At 42.4% G+C, this 12,121-nt stretch overlaps 1 protein-coding gene across 5 annotated transcripts in view; it reads right to left on the bottom strand.

Annotated features, from left to right (window-relative positions):
* The window catches only part of xpo6 (exportin 6), a 110,646-nt gene that overhangs the window by 34,077 nt on the left and 64,448 nt on the right, over positions 1-12,121 (bottom strand). For all 5 annotated transcript variants that reach the window (XM_078240459.1, XM_078240461.1, XM_078240462.1 and 2 more), the window contains one exon: positions 9,824-9,933. In XM_078240459.1, coding sequence (XP_078096585.1) covers positions 9,824-9,933 — 110 coding nt within the window. The remainder of the gene's footprint in view (positions 1-9,823; positions 9,934-12,121) is intronic.

The raw sequence follows: 12,121 nt of genomic DNA, 5'->3' as shown, positions 1-12,121 counted from the left end.
GACCCGAGCCGGGAACCGAACCCGGGACCCTGGAGCTGTGAAGCAGCAGTGCTAACCACTGTGCTATCGTGCCGTGCCATAATTAATGATGGCAGCAGCACAACAGAGACTTAAGGTCAGGAACATAAGAACATAAGAAATAGGAGCAGGAGTAGGCCATCTAGCCCCTCGAGCCTGCCCCGCCATTCAATAAGATCATGGCTGATCTGACGTGGATCAGTACCACTTACCCGCCTGATCCCCATAACCCTTAATTCCCTTACCGATCAGGAATCCATCCATCCGCGCTTTAAACATATTCAGCGAGGTAGCCTCCACCACCTCAGTGGGCAGAGAATTCCAGAGATTCACCACCCTCTGGGAGAAGAAGTTCCTCCTCAACTCTGTCTTAAACCGACCCCCCTTTATTTTGAGGCTGTGTCCTCTAGTTTTAACTTCCTTACTAAGTGGAAAGAATCTCTCCGCCTCCACCCTATCCAGCCCCCGCATTATCTTATAAGTCTCCATAAGATCCCCCCTCATCCTTCTAAACTCCAACGAGTACAAACCCAATCTCCTCAGCCTCTCCTCATAATCCAAACCCCTCATCTCCGGTATCAACCTGGTGAACCTTCTCTGCACTCCCTCCAATGCCAATATATCCTTCCTCATATAAGGGGACCAATACTGCACACAGTATTCCAGCTGCGGCCTCACCAATGCCCTGTACAGGTGCATCAAGACATCCCTGCTTTTATATCCAGGAAACCAGGATGTAGAGCAGTTTGGGTAAAGATGAGAAATTATAAAGACAAGATGTCCCTTGTGGGAGTGGTGCACAGACACCCCAACAGTAACCACATCGTAGAACGGAGTACCAGGAAAAAATGAATGAAAGCTTGTCAGAAAAGTATGGTGATAATTATGGGGAGCGTTGATCTATATATAAACTAGAAAAATCAGATGGGCAAAGCTAGCCTAGCTGAAGAATTCATAAAATGTTTTTGGAATAGTTTCTTAGAACAGCATTTTCTGCTGCCAACCAAAAAGCAGACCTGGTATTGTGCAACGAGACAGGATTAATTAATGATCTCATGGTGAAGGCACCCATCAGTATCAGCGATAATAATATGATTAAATTTAACATTTGGGGGACAGTCTGAGGGACAGAGGAGTGGATCAATGATTAGTATTTTAAACTTAAATAAGGGCAATTATGAGGACATGAAAACAGAGCTAAAGTGAACTGGCAAATTAGGTTAAGGGATAGGTCAATAGAGATGCAGTGGCAGACATCTCAGGATATTTCAGAACACACAAAATAGATGTCCTCCAACTAAAAAGAAAATTTCCAAGCAGAGGAGCCACCATCCATGGTTAGCTAAAAAAAGTTGAAGAGTATTGTGTGCAATTTTGGACTCTACATTATAGGAGGAATGTGATAGCATAGAAAAGGGTGTAGAGGGGATAAACCAGGATTGCCTGGACTGGAGACTTTTAGCTACGAAGAGAGATTGAATAGACTGGGGTTGGTTTCCTTGGATCAGAGGAAACTGAGGGTACATGATTGAAATGTATAAAATGAGGGGCATAGATAGACAGGAAGAAACCTCTCCCCTTGTTGGAGGGATCAATGATTTAATGAGCAGGAGATTTAGAGGGAAAGCCTTTTCACTCAAAGGGTGGTAAGAGTCTGGAATTCATTGCCTGAAAGGGTGGAGGAGCAGAGACCCTCATAACATTTAAGAAGTATTTAAAAATGCCCAAGGCATACAAGGCAATGGGCCAAGTGCTGGAAAATGGGATTAAAATAGTTAGGTGGTTTGTCTTTGACCAGCGCAGACGTGATGGGCCAAAGAGTCTTTTTCTGTCCAGGATTCCTCTATGAGTAGCGTACCAAACTTAAAGCAAAAGCATATAATTGCGCAAAGATAGGTGGCAGGTCAGAATAATGGACAGAATATAAAAAACAGCAAAGAATGACTAAAAGATTAATAAGGAGGAAAGAATGAGAGTATGAGAGAAAGCTAGCTAGAAATATAAAGACTGATAGTAAAGAGTTTCTGTAGATATTTAACAAAAAGTTTAAGTGAGCATTGGTCCTATAGAAAGCGAGTGCAGGAAATTAATGGACAATAAAGCTGAAGAATTAAACAGGTATTGTGTGTCCGTCTTTACTATGGAGGATACAAGCAACATCCAGAAATAGCTGTAAATCAGGAAGTAGAAGGGAGAGAGAAACTCAAGAAAATTACAATAAGTGGAACTGAGCAAAGTTGTTAAGTCACTGCATTCTCATGGACTTCATTCTAGGATTTTAAAATGAATGGCTAGTGAGATAGTTGATATGATGGTTTTAATTTTCCAAAATTTCCTAGACTCTGAGAAGGCTTCATTAGATTGTAAAGTAATAAATATAACTCCTTTATTCAAAAAGACAGAGGAGGAGAAAACTACAGGCTAGTTAGCCTAACATCTGTCATAGAAAAAATGTTAGAAGCTATTAAAAACATTATAGAAGGCTACTAAGAAAAATTCAAGGCAATCAGGCAGAGTCAACATGGTTTTGTGAAAAGGAAATTCTTTGAATAAAGGGGAGCCAGTGGATGCACTGAGATTTCTAGAAGACATTTGATAAGGTGCCACAAAGGTTAATGTAGCAAATAAAAGTTCAAAGTGTAAGGGACAACACAAGCATATTGGCATGCATAGATGATTGGCTAGCTAATAGGAAATAGAGAGTAGGCATAAATGGGTCATTTTTTGGTTAGCAAGATGTAATGAATGGTTCACCAAAGGGATTAGTGCTGGGGGTCTCAACTTTTTACAATTTATATAAATGACTTGGATGAAGGGACCAAAGGTACGGTTGATAAATTTGTTAATGGCAAGAAGATAGTAAGTTGTAAAGAGGACACAATGAGGCTACAAAGGGTAGGTTATAGATAGCAAATAACCTATAGATAGGTTAAGTGATTGGCAAAAATCTGGCAAATGAAACATAATGTGAGAAAAAGTGAAATTGTCCATTTTGCCAGGAAGAATAAGAAGTCACTTCACTTTCGCTTTACTGGTTCTCCAATTCAGGGTCGTGGGAGATCGGAACCTATCCTGACACTCGCTGGGTGCTAGGCAGGATGCACTCCAGGATGGGACGCTAGTCCATTACAGGGTAAAAAAGCAGATTATATAAGTGGTGAGAGATTGTAGAGTTCTGAGGTGCAAAAGGATCTGAGTGTCCCAGTGCATGAATTGCAAAAGGTTAGTATGTAGGTACAGCATGTAATTAGGAAAGCAAATAGAATATCATTGTTGATTGAGAGTGGAATTCAATACAGAAGTAGGGACGTTATGCTTCAGTTATACAGGTCATTGGTAAGAGCATATTTGGAGTATTGGGCATTCTGTTGGAAGCAGTTCAGAGGGGCTTCACTAGAAAAATAGATGGAATGGGCAGGTTGCCTTATGAGGACAGGTTAGCCTTGGGATTTGGAAGAATAAGGGGCAACTTGTTTGAAACACTAGAACCCAAGGGGACTTAACAGGGTGGATATGGAAAAGTTATTTCCTCTTGTGGGAGAATCTAGAACCAGGGATCACTGTTTAAAAATGAGAGCCACCCATTAAAGACAGATGAGGAGAAATCTTTTCCCCTCAGAGGATCCTGTGTCTTTGGAACACTCTGACTCAAAGGGCAGTAGAAGCAGAATCTTTGATTTATTTTAAAAGACAGAGGTAGACAGATCCTTGATAAACAAGAGGTTGAAAAGTTATTAGGGTAGGCAGGAATGTGGAGTTGAGGTTAAAGAGCTATGATCTTATTGAATGGCAGCACAAAGCTCTCTATGAGTGGCCTACTTGGGCTCCTAATTCGTATGTTTGTATGTATCCCCACTTGACAAACTTCCAGTGATTTGCATTAATCAAGCCTACTACTCCAATAAAAGAGTAGCTATATGTCACAAAAATTCATGTTCCCCAATATAGGTGCAACAAGCAGCTGTGGAATGCGCACTAATCCAGAACAAGGGGGTCATAGTTTGAGGATAAGGGGTAAATCTTTTAGAACTGAGGGGAGACATTTCTTCACCTAGAGGGTGGTGAATGTGTGGAATTCACTACCACAGAAAGTAGTTGAGGCCAAAACGTTGTGTGATTTCAAGAAAACATTAGCGGCACGGTAGCACAGTGGTAAGCACTGCTGCTTCACAGCTCCAGGGACCTGGGTTCGATTCGCGGCTTAGGTCACTGTCTGTGTGGAGTTTGCACATTCTCGTGTCTGCGTGGGTTTCCTCCGGGTGCTCCGGTTTCCTCCCACATTCCAAAGATGTGTGGGTTAGGTTGATTGGCCATGCTTAAATTGCCCCTTAGTGTCCTGAGATGTGTAGGTTAGAGGGATTAGTGGGTAAATATGTAGGGATATGGGGGTAGGGCCTGGGTGGGATGGCCTCTTTCTGTACTGTAGGGTTTCTATGATTTCTATGATATAGCTCCTGGGGCTAAAGGGATCAAGGGATATGGGGGGGGGGGGGGGGGGGTTGATTAGGATAGTGAATTCGATGATCAATCATGATCAAGATGAATGGCGGAGCAGGCTCGAAGGGCCAAATGGCCTACTCCTGCTTCTATTTTCTATGTTTCTATAAGGCAACAACTTGCAGCTCTGATGTTTACAGATTAGCAGAATGTGGCTGCGAGAGGAAGTAATGTTGGCTTGAGTCCCCTCTTACTTTTAACATTCTTACATCAAGTTACAGAAGAACAATTAATTTGCTCACTACATCAAACAGGCACAATACTCAACCCTCATATTCTGGAGTTTACTTTTACAAGCAGTCCAAGACAGGCAACAACGCGATTTTCAGTTTTCTACATACAAGAGAAAACTTCCCATTTTGCAGAGTCATGGTGTGGTCTTGTATAGAAACATGCTTCCTGTTGTGTCGAAGGCAGTAAACTATCTTGGTAACAATCTATGAAACTATGCTTTCCACCTTTATACTAATGAGTCATTTCAGGCAGTAGTATAAATTGGGGCAATTTGACTGCATTCCATATTTCCAAAATTGATTGTCAAACAGCTTCTTGGTTGGGGCAGGGGGGTGCAGTTGTTAGACACCAATACATCACTTGTTGTTTGAACATTCAACAGTTCAGCCACCTAACGGCTAGGGCAAACTCAAGGAGCTGGTGCAAAGGCAACGGCTGAAACTCCTGTTCACAGTTTGTGAACCTCCAACTGTAAATTTATCAAGTTCTTTGTTAGCTCTGCTGACACTAGAAACAACCCAGTAACAAAGACACTCAACGGGTCGGGCAGCATCAACAGATAGAGGAACAGAATTGTCAATTACCTTTTATCTGATGAAAGGTCACGTGCCTTCCCAATTTCCTGGTTCTTATTTCAGATTCTAAGACCAACACTATTTTGCTTGTGGTAGTTTAAAGGTTGCCTCAGGTGATCAAGATCCAGATGCAGCAGTAATGAACTACAAGATTGACTAGCCCTTTCAAATGACTCTCTGGGTACATTTTGCGCATACATATTAAGCAGGACAGTAGACCAAATCTGACTGCCCTGTTGGATGATTATTCTAAATATCAAATTGTAGCTTTGGTTATTGTTCTTCAAGAAACGGTGGCACAACGGTTAGCACTGCTGCCTCACAGCTCCAGGGACCTGGGTTCAATTCCGGCCTCGGTCACTGTCTGTGTGGAGTTTGCACATTCTCCCTGTGTCTGCGTGGGTTTCCTCCCACAGTCCAAAGATATGCAGGCTTGTGGCCTACTTGGAGGAACACAATTCTTCGAGGACACCCGACAGCAAGAGGGGCCTGGAAAAGGTACCTGAATAAACAAAACCAGCAATTGAGAGTCCAAGGACCAAACCTGCCACCCAAAAACGTCTGCCAAGTGTGCAGTCAAAGATGTAGCTCTAGGATCGGACTATCAGCCACGTAACGACCCACAGAACGCACGATCAATATCATGGAGTTTCTTAGGTGGACAATTATACTCATTAGTGAATGACTGTTGAAGATGATGATCAGAATCTTAATCGTGGATAAGAGAGCTGAAGAAATCAGAATAACCACTCAATATAAATATGTTAAACAGTTCTGCCAATGAGAAATTAGTGTGTGTAGGTAAGTGAGCAAGTCCATCTTGTAGTACCCGGGGGGGAAAAAAAGAAAAATGAGTGCCCTCGCACGCCCTCCAAATGATGCCCATCTGTTCGCAACAGATGCCAACATCCTTCATAGAAATTTAAGCTTCAGGATAAACAGGCATTTTGGCACTATGGTATGGTAACGTCCACTAAAGATGACCCGGGAGAAAGCAGACATATCCCAGCTCAATCATGCAAGTATATAATAAAATTACCTACATCCAAGAACTTAGCTGAAGAAACAGACTCACACAGGCTAGACTTATCTTCATGTCCGAAATTCTCCCAAAGAAATTCTAAGTGTCAAATTTGCATGAAAACTGGAGTAATTCACACTGGTTTTTTCAGTGGGAGTTCAGAGAAGAATCTCCTACGCTGTGCACTGCAGAGGTCACTAGCATGTACTTCCATTAAAAATCAATGGGCAGGGCCTATCCCTGTTGGAGAGGCTGAAATCGGCACGCTGAACGGCCACTGCATATGGCGATCTGTCAGCGCCAGGAGACTTCCGTACCGGGCCCGCTAATTGCATTGAAATTACACTGAAATTAACGTTTGCATAGTATACGCGGCGATTATCGGCACAGATGTGATGCCGCCAGAAATCCAATGCTGGGAGATGCTAGCAGGGTTGCGGGATGGGAGAATCGTTCCCGCCCTATTGCAGGCACGATGCAGCAAAGATGTCAGACTCGAGCAGCTCTGCCCCATGAATCTTAATAGGCCTCAACAATCTCATTGTTCAAATAAGGTCGAATGGGCATATACCTCAGAGGCTGAAGAATGTTGCTGCAAATTTAAACATATTAAAAATGTCATTCAAATCCTCAGCTCTGGCCTTCCCAGGAGGCTTCTCAGATGGCCCCTAGATCGTGAAGGCAGTAAAGAGGAATTTTTTTCACATTAAATTTGAGTGCATTTTTGATCAAAATGTCAAGTGTGGTATCATCGTAATGCCAACCACTGAGGTCAGAAGAAAAGGCCTCTTTGGAAAAAATAAATATTAAAAGGTTAAAGGTGGTTATACTTCTGTAGGTTAGTGATTCCAAATATCGTCTCCTGCAGCTGAGGAGATTTTCTTTCCAGGAGGTGGGTGAGGAAGATCACCTGACCCATCATCCTGGAGGATCCAATAAAGTGGAGATGCCGGCGTTGGACTGGGGTAAACACAGTAAGAAGTTTAACAACACCAGGTTAAAGTCCAACAGGTTTATTTGGTAGCAAAAGCCACACAAGCTTTCGGAGCTGCAAGCCCCTTCTTCAGGTGAGTGGGAATTCTGTTCACAAACAGAGCATATAAGGACACAAACTCAATTTACATGAATAATGGTTGGAATGCGAATACTTACAACTAATCAAGTCTTTAAGAAACAAAACAATGTGAGTGGAGAGAGCATCAAGACAGGCTAAAAAGGTGTGTATTGTCTCCAGACAAGACAGCCAGTGAAACTCTGCAGGTCCACGCAACTGTGGGAGTTACAAATAGTGTGACATGAACCCAATATCCCGGTTGAGGCCGTCCTCGTGTGTGCGGAACTTGGCTATCAGTTTCTGCTCAGCGACTCTGCGCTGTCGTGTGTCGCGAAGGCCGCCTTGGAGAATGCTTACCCGAATATCAGAGGCCGAATGCCCGTGACCGCTGAAGTGCTCCCCAACAGGAAGAGAACAGTCTTGCCTGGTGATTGTCGAGACTCGACAATCACCAGGCAAGACTGTTCTCTTCCTGTTGGGGAGCACTTCAGCGGTCACAGGCATTCGGCCTCTGATATTCGGGTAAGCGTTCTCCAAGGCGGCCTTCGCGACACACGACGGCGCAGAGTCGCTGAGCAGAAACTGATAGCCAAGTTCCGCACACACGAGGACGGCCTCAACCGGGATATTGGGTTCATGGCACACTATTTGTAACCCCCACAGAGTTTCACTGGCTGTCTTGTCTGGAGACAATACACATCTTTTTAGCCTGTCTTGATGCTCTCTCCACTCACATTGTTTTGTTTCTTAAAGACTTGATTAGTTGTAAGTATTCGCATTCCAACCATTATTCATGTAAATTGAGTTTGTGTCCTTATATGCTCTGTTTGTGAACAGAATTCCCACTCACCTGAAGAAGGGGCTTGCAGTTCCGAAAGCTTGTGTGGCTTTTGCTACCAAATAAACCTGTTGGACTTTAACCTGGTGTTGTTAAACTTCTTACTGGATCCAATAAACACAGTACTGTACAGCACCCAACTATTAAAGCGTTTCTTGAGATTCTAACTTCACCATTAACACAATGACACTCAAATTCCTGACATCAGGCCTGAATGTGAATTTGCCATGATTTAATTTGAGGTAGAATTCCAGCTGTTTCAGGTCCATACCATTTACCATATTGTGTTTCTCTAGTAGTTTCCCTCTTAGTTGCTGCTTCTTAGGGATAAGAGCCCAAGTCTCCAGAGTTTTCCCTCCTGGCTAAACCCTCTGATGTTGGCGGGCAGTCTTGTCAATCTTCTAAGCATTGCTCCCTTGCATCTCAATGACCAGAACTTGGTTTTAGTCAGACATATTACAACTTGTACTTTACCAATCTAGCAATATAGTTACACATCCTGATTGTTTTTAGCTGATTGCTGCTGCAAAATGAATGGCAAGGTACAATTCAAGGCTTCTAACCATCCCTAGATCTCCCAGTTAGGATTAGGCTATTGAGTTGGCTGATCAGCCATGATCGTAATGAATGGCGGAGCAGGCTCGAAGAGCCAAATGGCCTCCTCCTGCTCCTATCTTTCTATGTTTTAATTCAACAACTTCAACACTATCATCGCAGTTAAGTATGCAGCTCCCACCTTTCTTCCCAAAAGAGCTATTCTGGCAACGAGTGACATTATCAATGCAGGTAATTTCATGATCTGGCACTGAGCACAACTGCCGCATCACGTTCTCAAGGCATCCAAGAGTGTTTTACAGCCAAATGAAAGTTCAGTTGTCAAATTTGGCAGACCAGATCCTACATTCAGTAAAAGAATGAATAACTAAAAAAAAACCTTTGGTGACACTGGTTATAGGATGAATCTAGGTTAGAACATAGTGACCACTTCATGTTCTTCAAATAGTGCCAAAGTATGTTTTACATCCAAGTAAATATACAGCTTTGGCCTCGTTTTAAGCCATGATTTCCTAAAGTACATGGAAACCATGGCACTGGAATTAAAACAACTGAACATTTTTGTCACTTTTCTTCATAATCAACGATCATTGCAGGGATGAAATTACAGAGTGGGGCTGAGAAATTACATTTATCTGACCTTTGTTTCTCTGATCTGAAGTGTTCAATTATTCAAATCAGTGGAAATACAGTGACTCCAGTTTTAATATTGAGCACTGCAGTTGTTACAGAAAATCAAGCTAATTCTAATTCTAATATGGTAGCGTTATGATCCAAGTAAAAACATCATTGTACAAATACTGCACAAGAACTGTGACTGGGTTATATTTTATACTCAGCTAAGGGAAATCAAGGTAACTTTGGGTATTCTCACTTTAAAAGATGTATAAAGATCCCAATAGAGGAAGGAAGCTCTCATACAAACACAAGAGCGACAACTTGACCCTGCAGACAGAAATGGCAAATTGTCCCAATCTAAATCACTTAGGACACAGAGGAAGCAGGACAAATACTAAGATGTAGCAGCTGACCTGTTTAGGACCTCATCCCGATCAGCAAGTCGGCTCTTGATTTTATTCGTTAGGTAATCCAGGAATATTGTCCATATGTCAAGGCAGGAGAAGTAACCCTCATGACTGGGCTGTAACAAAACACCAGAAATTATATTTGTTGCCTCTACTAACAGCTTACACATTGTAGGATGACAGGAAATAAGTCACAAATACAAGTCATTTGGCCCAATCAGTCCATGCTGGGTGCTTAAGCTCCATTCAAACCTCCTTTCCAGTTTTCCTTATCTAAATGCATCATAACCCTCAATACCCTTCTCCCTCATATACCTGTCTTAAATGCAACTATAATAATCTTTCAATCACTCCATGGTAATGAGCTCCAGATTCTCACCACTTCTGTGGGTAAGGAGTTTCTTCTGAATTTCCTATTTGATTTCTTGGTAACTATCTTAAATCGATGACCTCTAGTTATGCTTTTCCCTACCACAGAAAACATTGTCGCTGTATACTATTAAAACCTCAACTTTCTATACCTCCATTTGGTCACATCTCATTCCCCACCCCTCAATTTTCACTCAATTCCCTGATTTTTCTGTAGAGTTCTCCCTACAACTCCATTCCAGTTTTAGGTGGCCTGTAGATCACATCCATTAATGTAATGAATCCTTTCTTTTATAAACCTTTTACCTTGATGCAAAAGGATTCTATTTTTGTCTTGCTGCTGGCCATTTCCCTTTTTTCTACTGCCTATGTTATCTTATAAGTAGAATCCACTCATAGAATAATAGAATCCTACAGTGCAGAAGGAGGCTATTCAGCCAATCGAGTTTCACCAACCACAACTCCATCCAGGCCCTATCCTCATAACCCCATGCATTTACCGTAGCTAATCCCGCTGATACTAAGGGGCAATTTGGTGGCCAATCCACCTAACCCGCACATCTTTGGACTGTGGGAGGAAACCAGAGCACCCGGAGGAAACCCACACAGACACGGGGAAAATGTGCTACTCTGTCTCCTCTTTTGCCCACTGTATCTTGTCTAAAGATGATATAATTCCCAGTCCAATTTTTTCGATAGCCATGTCTCAGTAATCCCTACAGCACATCTGGTTCCCCCACACAATTGCCTCCAGAACCTTGTTTTATTACGGACACCATTCATTGCTATACAGACATTTTAACTCATTTTTAATATGACTTCCTCTTACTTTATGTCTAACCATCTTTTTTGGCTCTTTATATCTCTATTTATTCCCTTGTCATCATGTCCACCCTTAATTTATTCTTACCATGCCCCATTTCATTAACATTTAGACTACTTATGCTTCTTGTGGATTTCTCCGCGTCCACTCTTTATTCTAAAGCCTTTGTCACCTTCGTATTTACCCCTTCTGTTGGAATCATTCTGATTTAGATGGAGTCCATCCTACCATTACAGCTCCTTCCTGCCTCAGAAATGAAGTGTCCCATAACATGGAACCCCTCTTTCCCACACCAGCCGTTTAGCCATTTGTCAATTCTGCTGATCTGTCTGTTCCTACATTTATCTGCACTTGATTCAGGCAACAACTCAGAGGTTATTACCCTCGAGACCCAGCTTCTAAACTTTGAGCCTAATTTCTAGATATTATATTAACAGGGCCTCTCCCAGCTCCTACCTAGGTCATTTGTTCCAACATGAATCATGACAGCTGGATTTAACCTCGCATTTTCAAAGTTCCAACAGACCCTTCTGGGTAAAGAACATAAGAAATAAGATCAGGAGAAGGCCATTTGGCCTTTCAAGCCTACTCTATCACTCTGCAGAGATCTGCGCTTGGACCCCAACTGTTCACATTATGTATTAATGATTTGAAAGAGGAAACTGAATGTTTTATCTCCAAATTTGCAGATGATACAAAGTTGGGTGGGTCGGTGAGCTTTGAGGAGGATGCAGAGATGCTTCAGCATGAGTTGGACAGGTTGAGTGTGTGTGCATATACAGTATAATGTGGATAAATGTCAGATTATCCACTTTGGTAGCAATAATAGGAAGGCAGATTATTACTTGAATGGGTGTAAATTGAGAGAGGTGGATACTCAGCTTTGGTGTCCTTGTGCACCAGTTGCTGAAAGTAAGCGTGCAGGTACAGCAGGCAGTAAAGGCGGCAAATGGCATGCTGACCTTCATAGCCAGAGGATTTGAGTATAGGGATATCTTGCTGCAATTGTATAGGGCATTGGTGAGGCCACACCTGGAGTATTGTGCATAGTTTTGGTGTCCTTATCTGAGGAAAGGATGTCCTTGCTATTGAGGGAATACAGCAAAGGTTTA

The sequence above is a fragment of the Mustelus asterias genome, chromosome 23 (assembly GCF_964213995.1).
Source record: "Mustelus asterias chromosome 23, sMusAst1.hap1.1, whole genome shotgun sequence".
NCBI classification, from domain to species: domain Eukaryota; kingdom Metazoa; phylum Chordata; class Chondrichthyes; order Carcharhiniformes; family Triakidae; genus Mustelus; species Mustelus asterias.
This window is presented reverse-complemented; position numbering and strand designations above follow the sequence as displayed.